Below are 13,851 nucleotides of genomic sequence, written 5' to 3'. Positions count from 1 at the left end.
GACAGCATCTCGATTCTGGACTTGTGACCTCTGGAATTGTGAAAAAAAAAAAAATAGATTTCTTTTATTAAAGTCGCCCAATCTGTGGTCTTTCGTTGTGGCCGACGTAGCAGACTGACCCTATGAGGTACCTAGAGTAGTCACACCCACAGAGAAAGAAAGTAGCACTGAGGCCGCCAAGGACTGGGGGCGGGAGGAGTGGGGACTTAGTGTTTAATGGGAGTAGGGTTTCAATTGGAGGATGAAGAAGTTCTACAGATGGAGGGTGGGGATGTTTACACGACAACATGAAAGCGCTTCATGCCACTAAACCACTAAACACTTTGAATGGTCAAAATAGTAAGTGTTACGTGTATTTTGCCACAAGATACAACACGATAAAACTTGAGTGGTTCCTCACTACTTTCAGAATAAAGCCCAATGTCCTCCTCAGATCTCATCTCCCACTATTTTCCTAATAAATTTCTCTCCTGTCCCGAGTCTTCCTTCCTCCTTCCTGTAGCTTAACTGTGTCCTATACTTGGCACTTGCTCTCCCTTGCCTGATATGCTCTTTCCCCAGGAGCAGGCTCATCCCCTAACTTCCGTCAAGCCTTTGCTCAGTTGCCACTTCTCTTAAAAATATTTTTTTAATGTTTGTTTTGTTTATTTATTTATTTATTCATTTATTTGAGAGGGAGAGAGAGAGAGAGAGAGAGTGTGTGTGTGTGTGTGTGTGTGTGTGTGTGTGTGTGTGTGTGTACTGAGGAGGGGAGGAGAGAGAGGGAGACAGAATCCCAAGCTGGCTCTGAGATGTCAGTGCAGAGCCCCACGTGGGGCTCAATGTCATGAACTGTGAGATCCTGACTGGAGCCCAATTCAGTTGCTCAACCTCCTGAGCCACCAGGATGCCCCTGCCACTTCTCTTTAAATTTAAAATTTTATTCCCCCATCCTTACATTTCCATTCCTTTTTCCATGCTTTATTTTTCTTCATAGTACGTATCCTCTTATAAAATACCATTTATTGATGTTTCTTTTTTATTGCCTTTCTCTTGTAGCAGAATGTAAGCCTCTCCAGGGCAGGACTTTCCATGTGTTTTGTATGTCATTGAGTCTTCATTTCCTAGAGCAAGGGTGCTGAATGTTTATCTTCTGAATGCATTAGTGAATGAATATTACAATTACATATGTGGGGTGGGGGAGACATTTTATCTAACTGGTAAATTCCTTGAGAGTAGAAACCATGTTTTTTTTTTTTTCATCTTTACATTCCAGAGCAACATGAAAAAGTGCATAAAAAAGTATATGTACAATACAGATGGATGGAAGGAAGGAACCATGGATGCATGGATAAATGGATGGATGGATGATGAATGGATGACAGGGTGGATAGCTGGACAGACAGAAAGATAAAAAAAATAGATGGTGATGGTTTTGTGTTGAAGGAAGGTAGGTTTGAATATCCTAAATCTGGAATGAGAGAGTTGAGGGCAGTTCCTGCTGATGTGAATAAAGGTATTGGGGGGGGGCATATTATTTTATGAGCCATCAGCTTCTCTTTGTTGTGGCCTCTGATCCATAGCTTTTGCCTTCACCCCACATCTGCATGTAATGAAGCTTAGTTATGACATCCATATGTCTCTAATGCAAACACCAGGGCATATACTTCTTAAAAGGGCTATAAAGAGCAATGGCTCGAGAAACAACCATTAGGAGCGTGGGTTTTTTTATTATTTTAAAGGGCATTTCAACGACACTGCTGAATGTTCCTTGACCATAAGTCTGATTCCTGTTCTTTCTCTTTCTTTTCTCACCATCTCAGGATATCAAAGCAGACTGCAATACCTGTGTGGAAATAGAGGACAGAAAGGTAAGTCAGTATTTTTCATCTTTTTGGTTCCCCAAAAAAACAAGAACTCTATGATATAAACCCAAGTGTTTAAAGGCTGGACAGTGGTTTGCAAAGGTGATTCATGTACTGATATTAGACACTTAAAGACAGTCATACTTTAAAAGATTCGTCTTTTTTTTTCTTTGCGATCTCTGTTATCTCCAATGGCTTCAATGAAGAGTACATTACATAATTAAGTATTAAAAAACTTGGTGCCGGTTTTTATTTTAGTCATATGCTTCTCATAGCTCATTTATCCTTAACTCATTTCACATTGTTGTTGAACATCATTGATGATTATAATATTACATATGAGATAAAATATAAAATATTGGACTTTCCAAGCTGTGTCCCTACATTTGGTTTTTATACACATTGAAAGAGAGGCTGCCTCAGTTTCTTTCCATCATGACACATTTACATGAGCGGCTACTTTCTATCACATAAATCTATTTATGTGAGATGTTTTTGGGGGGCAGGGAGGGGAGGTCATTTCCTACATTTTCAGAGTCACCCCAACCCCCATTCATCTTCCTGTTATACTTGGTGTGGATCCCCTCAGGAAAAACAGCTGTTAGACAATTGTTCTCCACAGTCTGTCCTTATTGACAAGAGTTCACAGATGTTTCCCTGGTAAAGCGCATCCAAGCAGATCAAATTTTGCCTTTAATGCCTTGGATCCAAAGAGGTCAAATAAGTGAATTGAGGGTACATATCTCCCAGCTACTTTTGACATCGTTCCACAATTTTGAAAGATGTTTCTCTGTGCAACTGTACCATTATTGTCGAATGCAGGTATTATGTCAAGCAGAGGTTTTCAGCCCTGATTTGGTGATAGCTCAGTCATCTGCTGATTAATAAGGTGGTTGAGCACTCCTCAAAACAAAATTTGCTTTTAAATAAAACGCAATTACGGTGCATTATTTTAAGGAGTGTTAATCTCTTCGTGTTGAAAGGAATAATGATACGGTAGCTGAGATTCTCTCTGCCTGATCTTCAGCTCCTTTCCAGGTTTGGGTCGCTCTCATTTGCAGACAAAGGCATTTCTACTCATATTTGCATCCCCTGTGTTGTTTGCGTGTCGGCATTCTTGCGGGTGTGTATTTTGTGAGTTGGACAAATGGAACGTAGGCTGAACATGTGTCTACAGTCTTTTCTCATCTGTTCCTACTGGTCGTACCGCCAGTGATCTGCCCCAGCCACTCTGCCCACATCACAGTGAAAGCATGTCTCTTGCCCTGCTTCCTACGTTCAGGTTGTTTCTACTTCCCTTGGACTTTTGTAGAATTCATAAGCATGTTTCTGTTGAGTATTATTTTTTTTGGTACCTTCTTTGCCAGTAGTGTTTGAAAGATACCAGGAGACCTGATGCTGTTAAAACAATATCAGCTCCATCACCAGCAAGATAAATGAGCAGCCAGGATAATCTCTGGGCAGTGAAAGCTGGCCACATAGCTCCATTCTACCTAGCCAAACTACCACTGGTTCATACATCATGGTGATAAGGATCTCCCAAGTCTGTGGATCCGACTGGTGGGGAAAAGCCGTATGTGATCATTCTGTACATGGCTTCAACTGTTTTCAGAAAACAGTAACACATGTGCACACACACACAAACACACACACACACACGCATTTCTATGCTTTGTCATAGCCTGTGGGGTTGAGTCAGGCACTTTAGATAAAGCCTCATCTCTAAACAGGTTCACCTGTTGTTTTCCAAACATGAGTGCTCATGAAGGATGATACATGAATTAACCACACCCCTTTTGCCGCAGTTAATTGGTGATGACTCCTGGCAAAGCAACAGTTGTAATGACTCCTTCCAGTTTGATCGTCTTATTTTCTAAGGATTTTTTATTCGCTCTGTTTGAAAGGAAAACTTTTCTTCCTCTCCAATTCTTTTCCAGTTTATTTTTGGGCTGATTCTTACATTTGGGCAGTAGCTTCTCTGGGTCGCCTAATGTGGTTGGGAGTGGGGGTGAGGTATTGGGGGAGGCTCTTTACATCAGGGTCTTGCCTCCTAATGGAAATGTCAACCCTAGCCATCCCAGAGGGGCAGTGTCCCGCCCTCCACTGAAGAGTGCCAGTCCCACCCCCGCGTACCGTGATATGGTGCGAGGGCATGCAGGGAGACAGCGGCCGTGGCATCTGGAGTGATCTTCATCCAGTCTCTCGAATGCACTCTGGAACGTCTGTCACCCTGACGTATAATTATGAAATTTCACCATTGAAGCGATGACACTCAGTCCTGCGTGTGTGTGCGCACCCCTCTCCATTTAATCCGAATGCTTCTGGCAAAATCAGTAATTTGATAAAGTGGAATTGAAGTGACAAGAGATGACAGAGGTGCCATAATAAGTCAGCCTGCCTCTGAAGACACAGCCCCTTGGCCCGGGTGGGTTTTTACGAATCGCTGAGTGCTCTGAAGGGAAACCAGCAGTGATATCTTTAAAGCTCCATTTCCTTTAGTTAAGAAAGCTTAACCTAATGTCGGTAGGACTCGGTGCATGTTTAAGAACACTGTTTTTTTTTTTTTTCCTTTTTTCATTTTCTTTTCACTTTTCCTTCCTGTCTGCCTCTCTTCAGTGTATACTCTATCTGTGGATGTATCTGTGTGCTTACACCTGCACATTCGTGTATGGTTGAGTCCCTTCTGGATAGAAGAATTTCTGAGAACAAGATCTCACCTTTGCTGTAGAGTCTAATAGGGTCTCTCCCTCCTGCCCCCTCCAGTTGCACACCCCATCCTATTTGGTAGGGACGTTCACCTTGAGCTGAATCATTTTTGAACTGATTGAATCCCAGACCAGGTATAATGATGGGAGATAAATGCTGAATTGCAAGAGATAGAGCCCTCATCCTAATGAAGAGAAGTAACTTTGCTCTTCGGGTCTGCACGCAGGCTGGTTCCACCTGACAGCATTGACCCAATGAGAGAATCGTTTTTCTCTCCTGTGTGTCTATTTTTCTCTATCCCAGATGCATATGTTCCATCGGCAGACATTGGCAAGGAGAACCCTGCCTGGTTGTGTGTGGAGAGATTCACAGTGTGTACTCGGGTGTGCCTCCTGTTTTACATTTCCCTTTTTCTTGCAAGCCCACCAATTAGCAGAGCCCCTGTGAATAGACCTGCATGTAGATGGCTTTCTGGCCATTTCTTAGCATCACCCAGAAGGCTGTCACAGGGAGCTCTCAAGGGCTGGCAGCATTTTTCACCCTTAAGTGGGAAGCAGAGCTCAGATTGTTTCCTCCCACAGGTGAATGCCACAGAGCTAATGCAGATTTAGCAAAGGTGACACAAGGTAACCCATCACTCGGAGCCGCCGTCTGGCCTTGCAAAACCGTGTGTGTTTGACATTTACAGTACCCGTGTTGCTGGTGGGGAGCTGAGGCATTTAAATTCATTTTTATTTGTGGTGTGAAATCCATCTGAATTTCAGTACTATTATGAAGACCGTGATTCAGGTGACGGCAGAAGAGGTGGATGGATCAGCTGGGGGTAGAATCTGTCAGGAGGAGATGAGAGCCCATTTGTCAAAGGCTATAAACACAGACAGGCCTTCCTCTCTTCACTTATCGCCTGGGCTGGTGCAGCTAAACAGTTTCAGATCTGCTATGAAATTGCATGGAAGGAAGTTTGAGCTGTTTTCAAAGTTAGAGCGACTTTCAGATTGGATCCAGTTGGAGCTGTGATAGGGATTCATAGTAGATGCCGTCTACCTGGCTGAACCCTGAGCTTTCGGACTTTTCCCTTTTACGATACTTACCCTGGATCAAGACTCATAAGTGCCTCCAATTCTTCCTGTACCTTGTGTAGCAGGGACCGACATTACCCTCATTACACACGTCAAAAAATGGAAGAGCTTAAGTGACTTGCCCGAGGTCAAGTGACTGCAGAGGCCAGGATTTGAACTCAAAGATTCTTACTGCCGAGGCTATGCTCTTAGCTCTAACTAACGCTAGACTAATGCTAGACTCTCAAAAATACACAAACATGAGAATTAAATTTGTCAGAGACTTGTGCTTTCCAACAGATGAATTTGTGCCCAGAATGGTATCTTCATCCATTGCCAACAGACATAATCTGACTTTCAATTTGGGGCAACCTTTCATCCCTCACGTTTTTAGCCCCTTTTGTCAAAGGCTAGTAGAGACTTGCCGTAGAGACTTAACATAGCCTTGTCAGCCCCGACCCTCTCCTGAGTCATTGGCACCTGGCGGTGGGGATGCCAGGACTAATTCTGGTCTTGAGGACAAGAGAAAACAGCACCAAAAGTGTACTTTTGGCTTCTCTTTCCAATAGATGTGGTTCAGTTTTAGCTTTTGTATTTCTACCAGGGTATATGCAAGGATTAGAAATCCTGTGCTCACAACACGGGAGTAAACATAGTGTGGTAGTGAAAACCATAGGTTTTGGGGCCTGAAAGTCCTGGGTTTTAATCCCAGTACTACTTAGCAGCACTGTGACCTTGAGAAGCTCTCTTACCTCGTCTCAGTCTTCGTTTGTCTGTCTGTGAATTAAAGATGATAAAATTCACTTGAAAATTTGGTTTGAGGAGTTGATAATACCATAAGGCAGTGTATAGAATGCCTGGCACAAAATAAGAGTACAGTCAACTGTATCTACTCTTACTTTTGTTTTGCTAATATCTGCACCTACAGGCGTCACATGTCATTTATAATTAAATCTCTTTAAAAAAAGACAAGTCCCCAGAGAGTGTTATGGAGGCTCACAGAAAGGGACAACCAACGGGACCTAGTAGACTTGGGGAATATTTTACCCAAGAAAAGATGCTTGGCCTCAGTCAAGAAATAAACTCAGCCGTCTGCCGGGTCCAGGCAGGAATCCTGTTGTGGGGTAAAATGAAGTGCTGGGGACATATACAGGAGCTGTGATACAGCTACCTGTTGCCATGTGGAATATATGTTTAGTTTTGCCATTTTTCTCAGCCAGTCTGGAAATATGGATTTTAATGGAAGGCTACTGATTTTTAAAACACCATGCAAGCCAAGTAAAACACATATGCAGAAAAGATTTAAGAGATGCAGAAGGCTTGAGACCTATAAGCTACATCTCAGTGGATTCGGAGGAGCACTTATGTGCATAATTCTGGAGATGGAGTCTGTTGAAGGCCCTCCTGGCAGAGGGAACCCATCAGGCAAAGACAGAGGCGTCAAAGAATGTGGCATGTTTCAGGTAGGTCCAGGCCTAGTGTGCATGTCTGAGAGTGGTGGGAGGGGAGACTGAGGCAGTGAGGGGTAGAAGATTATGGAGGGTATTATTTGCCTTGCTGGTGGATCAGAGCTTTGCATCAGTCGCTCCTCCCAATGGAAGGGGAGAGTAAGGGAGGGCAGGAAGCCAGAGGTGTATGGAACCAAAGAGGTACTGGAAACTTTGTGTGACTAACTTGCCAAAGAGGAAGTCCTAAGGAAACAGGGAGAGGGGCCAGAGCACACAGATGCAGCCAGTGTCTGGCTGTGGTTAAGTGCAGGGATGCAATGACGATGAAGGCTTTGCCTCGAGCAAGGTGAGGCCAGCCAGCGCTCAGACATACTGGTGCTGGGTTTCCAGCCAGATGTCCTCTTTCTGAAGATGTGTGGTGGAAAAGGACCGCATTTTCTGGGGCCAGTATTGCTAAATACAGGAGTCAGACTTCAGATGATAAATGAAACACCTCCAAGTGGCTCATGGACATGGCATCATCTCAGTGAAGGAGTGTTGAAGTTACTCTTTTGGTTATTTTTCAGACCTTGGGATTGCACCAAGGAGGTGTAAATTGGTTGGTGTTTTGTTTCATTCATAACAAACCCCAAGGTAGCATTATTTTACTTTTGAGGTAGGCTTGCATTCTGTGTATGACAAAGGATACTGTCCTTTCCATTTACTTCAGTATACAATTTTCTTTTAAAAAATTCTGTTTAAGGGGCACCTGGGTGGCTCAGTTGGTTGAGCATCTGCCTCTTGATTTTGGCTCAGGTCATGATCCCACCAGGGTCGTGGGATTGAGCCCCACATCAGGCTCCAAGCTGGGTGTGGAGCCTGCTTCAGATTCTCTCTCTCTCTCTCTCTCTCTCTCTCTCTCTCTCTCTCTCTCTCCTTCTGCCCCTCTCCCCCGCTCATGCTCTAAATAAATAAATAGATAATAAATAAATAATTCTGCCTAAGACTGTCTTTTATAATTATAACATATTCATTAAGAACAAAACAACTGAGTGGATTTAATGAAAATCAGATGGATGTTGAAAAATTGTATATAAGGATTGCAAATAACTGGATTTTAAGGAACTGTTTTCAGACGGTGTGTTTGCAATCAGAGAGAGATTTGGGTTTGCATTTGGGAATTTTCAAACTTTGTAAGGAAGACTGGCTGGGGGCAAGGACGGAATCAGGAGTCCAGGCTGGAATGCAGATGAGAGGGCATGAGTCTGAGCTAGAACCACACAGGAGATGAGAGGAAGGTCTGGATTTGGGGAGAGTTCATCAGACCTATCCATGTGGTTTGGCAACTTTGACCCCAGGTCATGGGCAGCTCCATCCAGGGACATGCCAGAGGCTGGCCACCTTACATATTTGCATCCATCTGGCCATCATGAGAAGTGAAGGAGTTGATTGACATGGACAAGAAATGAATCTCCTGGATTTCAGAGGCTTAGATGGCAGTGAGGTTGAAAATGAGCACAAAGCAGTCATCAGAGTTGGTTTTCTATTCGTACTGTTCTCTTGCTGTGGGGCTAGGGGTGGAGTAGTCCTCTGGGCTCTGACAGGCAGAACAAAGACAGAGGGGAAGGTGTCCTCCTTACTCTGAGGGCCTCTCCCTGGAATGGGAAGTATTCATGGACGAGTTCCTCATTTAAGACTGAAATGAGATACTCAAGGAGGACAAGGGCAAAGATTGCAGTGAGTGCCATTTGGTGAGACTCAGGATTTGTCTGGGGATTGGATTTCTATTCTGCTCCAAATGTTGTTTAAGGCTCATGATGTGTATGCATTACATGGGGAGATGCTCCAAGATTCCCCAAAGCGGTGGAAATGGAAATTAAAGCATCCCTGAGCAATGATATTTGAGTTACAATTGAAGGCAGGGAGAGGGGGAGAGACTCCTGGGTGGCGTTCAAAGATGGAAGTCTGGATGAAGAAACATGGCTTGACTCAGGGACTGAACAGAGGTGTGTGGCTTGAGATGAGGCAGGAAGTGAGCAAGGGCCAAGCCACCTATGGCCTTGCAAATCTGAGAGTGAGTGCTTTGTCCTGCGTCACAGAATGAAATCCGTCTTACATGGAATGTGATTTGATGGTGTGAAATAATCAGATACACGAAGACTCCCCCATTGCCTATAGTGTCTACTTGTCCACAGCTTATGCTTGACCCCTAAAACCTCCAGCAGGTCACCTCTGGCCCCACTATCTCTGGCCAAAGAGTAGGGTGGGGTCATCTAACACCAGCAAAGCTATTGTCTGCTTTGCTTACCCTTTCTCTGGGCATTACATTCTTCTTGTCATGCAAATTCCTCAAGACCCTGAATCTTCTTCACACTATTAGCCATCATTCCTATCAAGCAAGGCTCTCCTTCCAGATGAGTCCACAGCCACTACCCAGCCTGTGGTTTGGCTGTGTTTGGGGCAGCATTGTAGTCTTGCTGCCACCATATCCTACCAAAGAATGGTGTCATCTAGCATTGGCAAAGCAACCCACATGTATAGATTTGCCTTCTGCTGAGATGTTCATGAGATTTGGTGTGTATACCACAACAGACCCCATCTTATCCTGGGACATTCTGACAGAGAGCTGTACATGTAGCCCATCAAAAGCCAGACTCCACATCATTTCTACTTAGACTTGGGGACTAGCCAAAAGTAGAGAAGATAAATGCCAGGGTCTGGAATTATGTGCCCAGAACCTCAGACAGGGGATGGAAGTCAACTTTGGAGAGGACTCCCTCTCCCCCAAAATTGGTTGCTGCCAAGAAATCTTTGACATTTTTGTTCACTTCTACATGATTTATTTCAAAAAAACAATGTAATATGGTAGAAAACAGTTTGGGGAGCAGATCTGGGTTTGAATCCTAGTTCTGCCCTTGGTTGTTAGTTATAAGACCTTGGGAAAGCCACATTAGCTTTCTGATCCACAGTCATACCACCTATAAAATGGGGATAGATAAGCGTGCCATATAGTGTTCTTGTGGGCTGTATTATGACATCTTCGATGGCACAAGAGAAAACCAATTTGGACCAGCTTAAAGATTAAAAAGAAAAGACAGCCTGTTAGGTCACATAACAGCAAAATTAGGCTATCTTCTGGTTTAGTTGGATTGTGGTATTTAAATACAAATGTGGTAGAAAAGAAAAGGGAATCACTAGCTACAGGCTTAAATTCTACCTGCGGAAAGAGAGGGCTTCCTCTCCAGTGGTTTCGGTACAAATGCCGGGGATGATAGTCATTGGCTTAACCTGAGTCACTTAGTTACGGAAAGCAGTACTCAGCTAGTCTGTCTGCTTTCATCCACAACCGGAAGTAGGATGGGCCCCAGATGAATGACGTAAATGGAGTATGGCAGAGTATAGTCCCCAAAGGAAACCTTGACTGATTGTTTTTCCAGAAGAGAAAATGCAGATAAGTAATAGACCTCAGATGCGTTGAGCACTTACTATATACTGGACTCTGTTTTTACCACTTTATGTGCATTCTATTATTGAATCTTTATAAAGATTCTTTAAAATAGGTACAATATTTATCCCCATTTTGCAGATGAGAAAACTGAGGGAAGGAGGACTTAGCTAACAAGTAGTAAGTATAGGGTGGATTCCAACTCAGGTGATCTGCCTTTGATTCTTAACCACTGACTATGCTACTTCTGCCAAGGATGCTACACAGGAGAAAACAAATAAATGGTCCTCACTGCCCAGCATGCTCAGTTCCTGGCACACAAGTAAATGGTTGCTCTGATTTTGAGAATTATTGTAGCAAAGTCCTCGAAGGAATAGGAATACCTTGGGCCAATTTTAAATGGAATTCTGTGATGCATCTCTCATTTAATTTCCTCTTAATCAGTCGTCCTTAAGTATTATCTTGAGGTCCTCAATGTGTCTGCTTTTTGGAATGATCAAAATGCTCAGGTTCCAGTCACTGCTTCACTTCTCTGCATGACTGAGAGTTATTTTTGTAGACAAGAGTTCCTTACTCTAGGATGGGTCTCTGCACCTGCCTTTTATATTTTATCTGCAGGTTAGCTGATGCCTTCTCTTTTTCTGAACTTTGAAAATGACATGTTAGTCATCCTTTCCTCTTTCATTTATTTTAGGGAAATTTGAAGGTAGTGGTGGGCTGGGGGATGGGGGAAGGCACAGAAAAACTGGAAGAGCTTCTAAAATGGATGCCGTGTGGAGTTAAATTAGCCTCTGATGGGTTAGAAACCCAAACGACAGATGATGAGGGGTGCTGGGCACATTCAGCAGTACCGTGGGCAAAGATATAACACATAGAGCGCAGTGAAAAGCTCTTGAGGTGGATCAGGCCATTTGCCTGAAACACCCTCCCGTCAGCCTTGATGTTGGCTTTGGGAAGCCAGTCTAAAGAATCACGGCATAACAGACTGGCTAAGAGCTTTAGCTCAGGATTCTCAAAGGCCTGGGTCTGAACCCCAGCCAGGCTACTTCCTGGTTACTTAACCTTGCAGATGCTCATGATCTCCTGTAAAATGGAGAGAAATAGAGTAGATACTTTCTGGGGGTGACTGTGGGACCCAGTGAGCTAATTTACTTAGGGTACTCAGCATCCTGGCTATGCAGATGATATGCCTTCAAGAAATGCAGGCTACCCTGTTGCATTCTGCCATATGCTTTTGTTGTTTTGTTGTCTTCTTTAGCTGTGGTGTCATTTTCTTGAATCTCCAGTGGGATGAGAGAAGTTAAGTAAAACTGGTAGGACCAGTTAAGTACATAGCTAAGTAAATAGGAAAGATAAAACTAGATACCAGGTCCCCAGTTACCAGTCGAAGACTCTGTGTATCCTGCATGCACTTATGAATCTGGTTGAGGGTGCATAGAGAGGGTTGGAAAGCCTACCTACAAGTGTAGGCCAGTGAATGGAAACAGGTTTAATTTCTGGCATTAATTCAGATTGATTGATAGTGTCTGTACAGAGTGCTGTGTTGATGAGGAGTCTGAGCCCTGGGATTTACAGAAAGAGTGCACGTTTGATTAGTGATGCCTAAAAAGGGTGAAGGAGGGGGAGTTACAGTGTGTGTGCCAGAAAAAGGTGGTTCCTGGCACTGAAAGTTGAATCTGGCAACTGATAAGTGAAACAACCCTCAATGCTTCACATTTAAGCCCAAAGATGAAGAGAAGACAGGCACTTCATGCTTCTGTTTCATTCTCTGTTTGGTCTTTACTTTTGAGCACCTGTTTTTCTTGTTATGTTACAGATTTTCAGTCCGTGAAGCCACTGGTATGTTTATAGATGGTGCATGGCTTAAACACAATTTAGTACATAAGAGCCTTATGCTAGACACATATAGCTTCACTTTTCCTAGGCCCTTGAGAAGCCTTTTCTCTTCGGTTACTTCTGGTCATAAGTTACCTGACTTCAGCCTCAGGTAGGGTTATGCTTTTGAAACCTCAATTTTAAAAGTGTGATTTATCTACAAGATATCTGTCATCTCCTTGCATTATGTATTAATTGGGGCTGACTTGCTTACATTTTAATACTATTAATTATAGCTGTTACTTTCATTTGTCATTTATTTTACTCAAAAAAAGCAAGGCTATTTTTTGTGTAATTTTTAGTGATACTTCTTTCAACTATGAATTAAAATTCATTTAGGAAACAATTAAATGCACAGCTAGTTTTCTAGGATAGTTCTGTCATCTCTTCTCAAATAAAAAAAAAAATGCCCATCGGCTTCTTTTGTGATGAGTGGTGTGAGTGTTAATTAATTTTTTTTCCTCTTCACTTGGTGTGTTTTATTATACCACTTCTTGATATGTGATTGGGTGACTTTACGACACTTTAGATAGAAAGCATGTCCTGTCCAAATGTGATTTATGTTGTCCCAGAACTTTTGCACAGTTCAGCTGAAAATTTCTTCATGTTGATCAAGGTCAGAAAACCCAGGGATTATACCATCCATCTTAGCGGCTGGAGTGCTGAAATAATTTTTGATGGGACTTGATGCAGTAGCAACAGAATCCAAAGGTCGAGTGGGGAAAACATTCTCACACGTGCAAATTCACATATGCAGAGGCATGCACAAACATGTGCATGTGTTATATTGAATTTTTATCCCTTTAATTGGCTTATTTTTTGGTCTATTATAGGTTAGAATTTATTTATTTATTTATTTATTTATTTATTTATTTATTTATTTTATAAATTAAAAAAATTTTTTGTTAAGTTTATTTATTTTTGAGAGAGAGAGACAGAGAGAGACAAAGCAGGAGAAGAGGAGGGGTAGTGAGAGAGGGAGACACAGAATCCGAAGCAGGCCCCTGGCTCTGAGCTGTCAGCACAGGGTCCTACACGGGGCTTGACCTCACGAACAGTGAGATCATGACCTCAGCCCAAGTTAGAAGCTTAAAGGACTGAGCTATCCAGGCGCCCCTAGGTTAGAATTTATTTTTGAATAAAGTCATCAAAAATGCGTCCCTGAGATCAAGACCTGAGCTGATATCAAGAGTCACATGCTTAACTCACTGAGCCACCAAGAAGCCCCAAAACATAACTGTCCATTTAAATCTGATCTATTCCAGCTCTTACGTTGGGGATGTATGTATGTATTTTATTAGATGTCCATTTTGGTGGGGTTATCACAGAAATGACTTCAATTTCCTGTTTCACCTTGCTCATGGATGGATACCAGTCAAGGACCACTCTTCCAAACAAGTTGGAGCCCTTTGTTTATCAGCCTATACTAATAATTTTAAGAATTATTAAAGCCATCATGTGTCATTTAACATTTTTACTATCTTCTTACATTCCAA

At 42.8% G+C, this 13,851-nt stretch overlaps 1 protein-coding gene across 23 annotated transcripts in view; it reads left to right on the top strand.

Moving 5' to 3' along the window:
• RBFOX1 (RNA binding fox-1 homolog 1) overlaps positions 1-13,851 on the top strand; it is a 2,071,930-nt gene that overhangs the window by 1,142,422 nt on the left and 915,657 nt on the right. For all 23 annotated transcript variants that reach the window (XM_040458724.1, XM_040458700.1, XM_040458710.1 and 20 more), the window contains one exon: positions 1,803-1,850. In XM_040458724.1, the coding sequence (XP_040314658.1) occupies positions 1,803-1,850 (48 nt within the window). The remainder of the gene's footprint in view (positions 1-1,802; positions 1,851-13,851) is intronic.

This window comes from Herpailurus yagouaroundi, unplaced genomic scaffold (genome assembly GCF_014898765.1).
Source record: "Herpailurus yagouaroundi ecotype Mexico unplaced genomic scaffold, PumYag 222, whole genome shotgun sequence".
NCBI classification, from domain to species: Eukaryota; Metazoa; Chordata; class Mammalia; order Carnivora; family Felidae; genus Herpailurus; species Herpailurus yagouaroundi.
The sequence above is the reverse complement of the archived record's forward strand: the minus strand, read 5'-3'. Positions and strand labels throughout refer to the sequence as shown.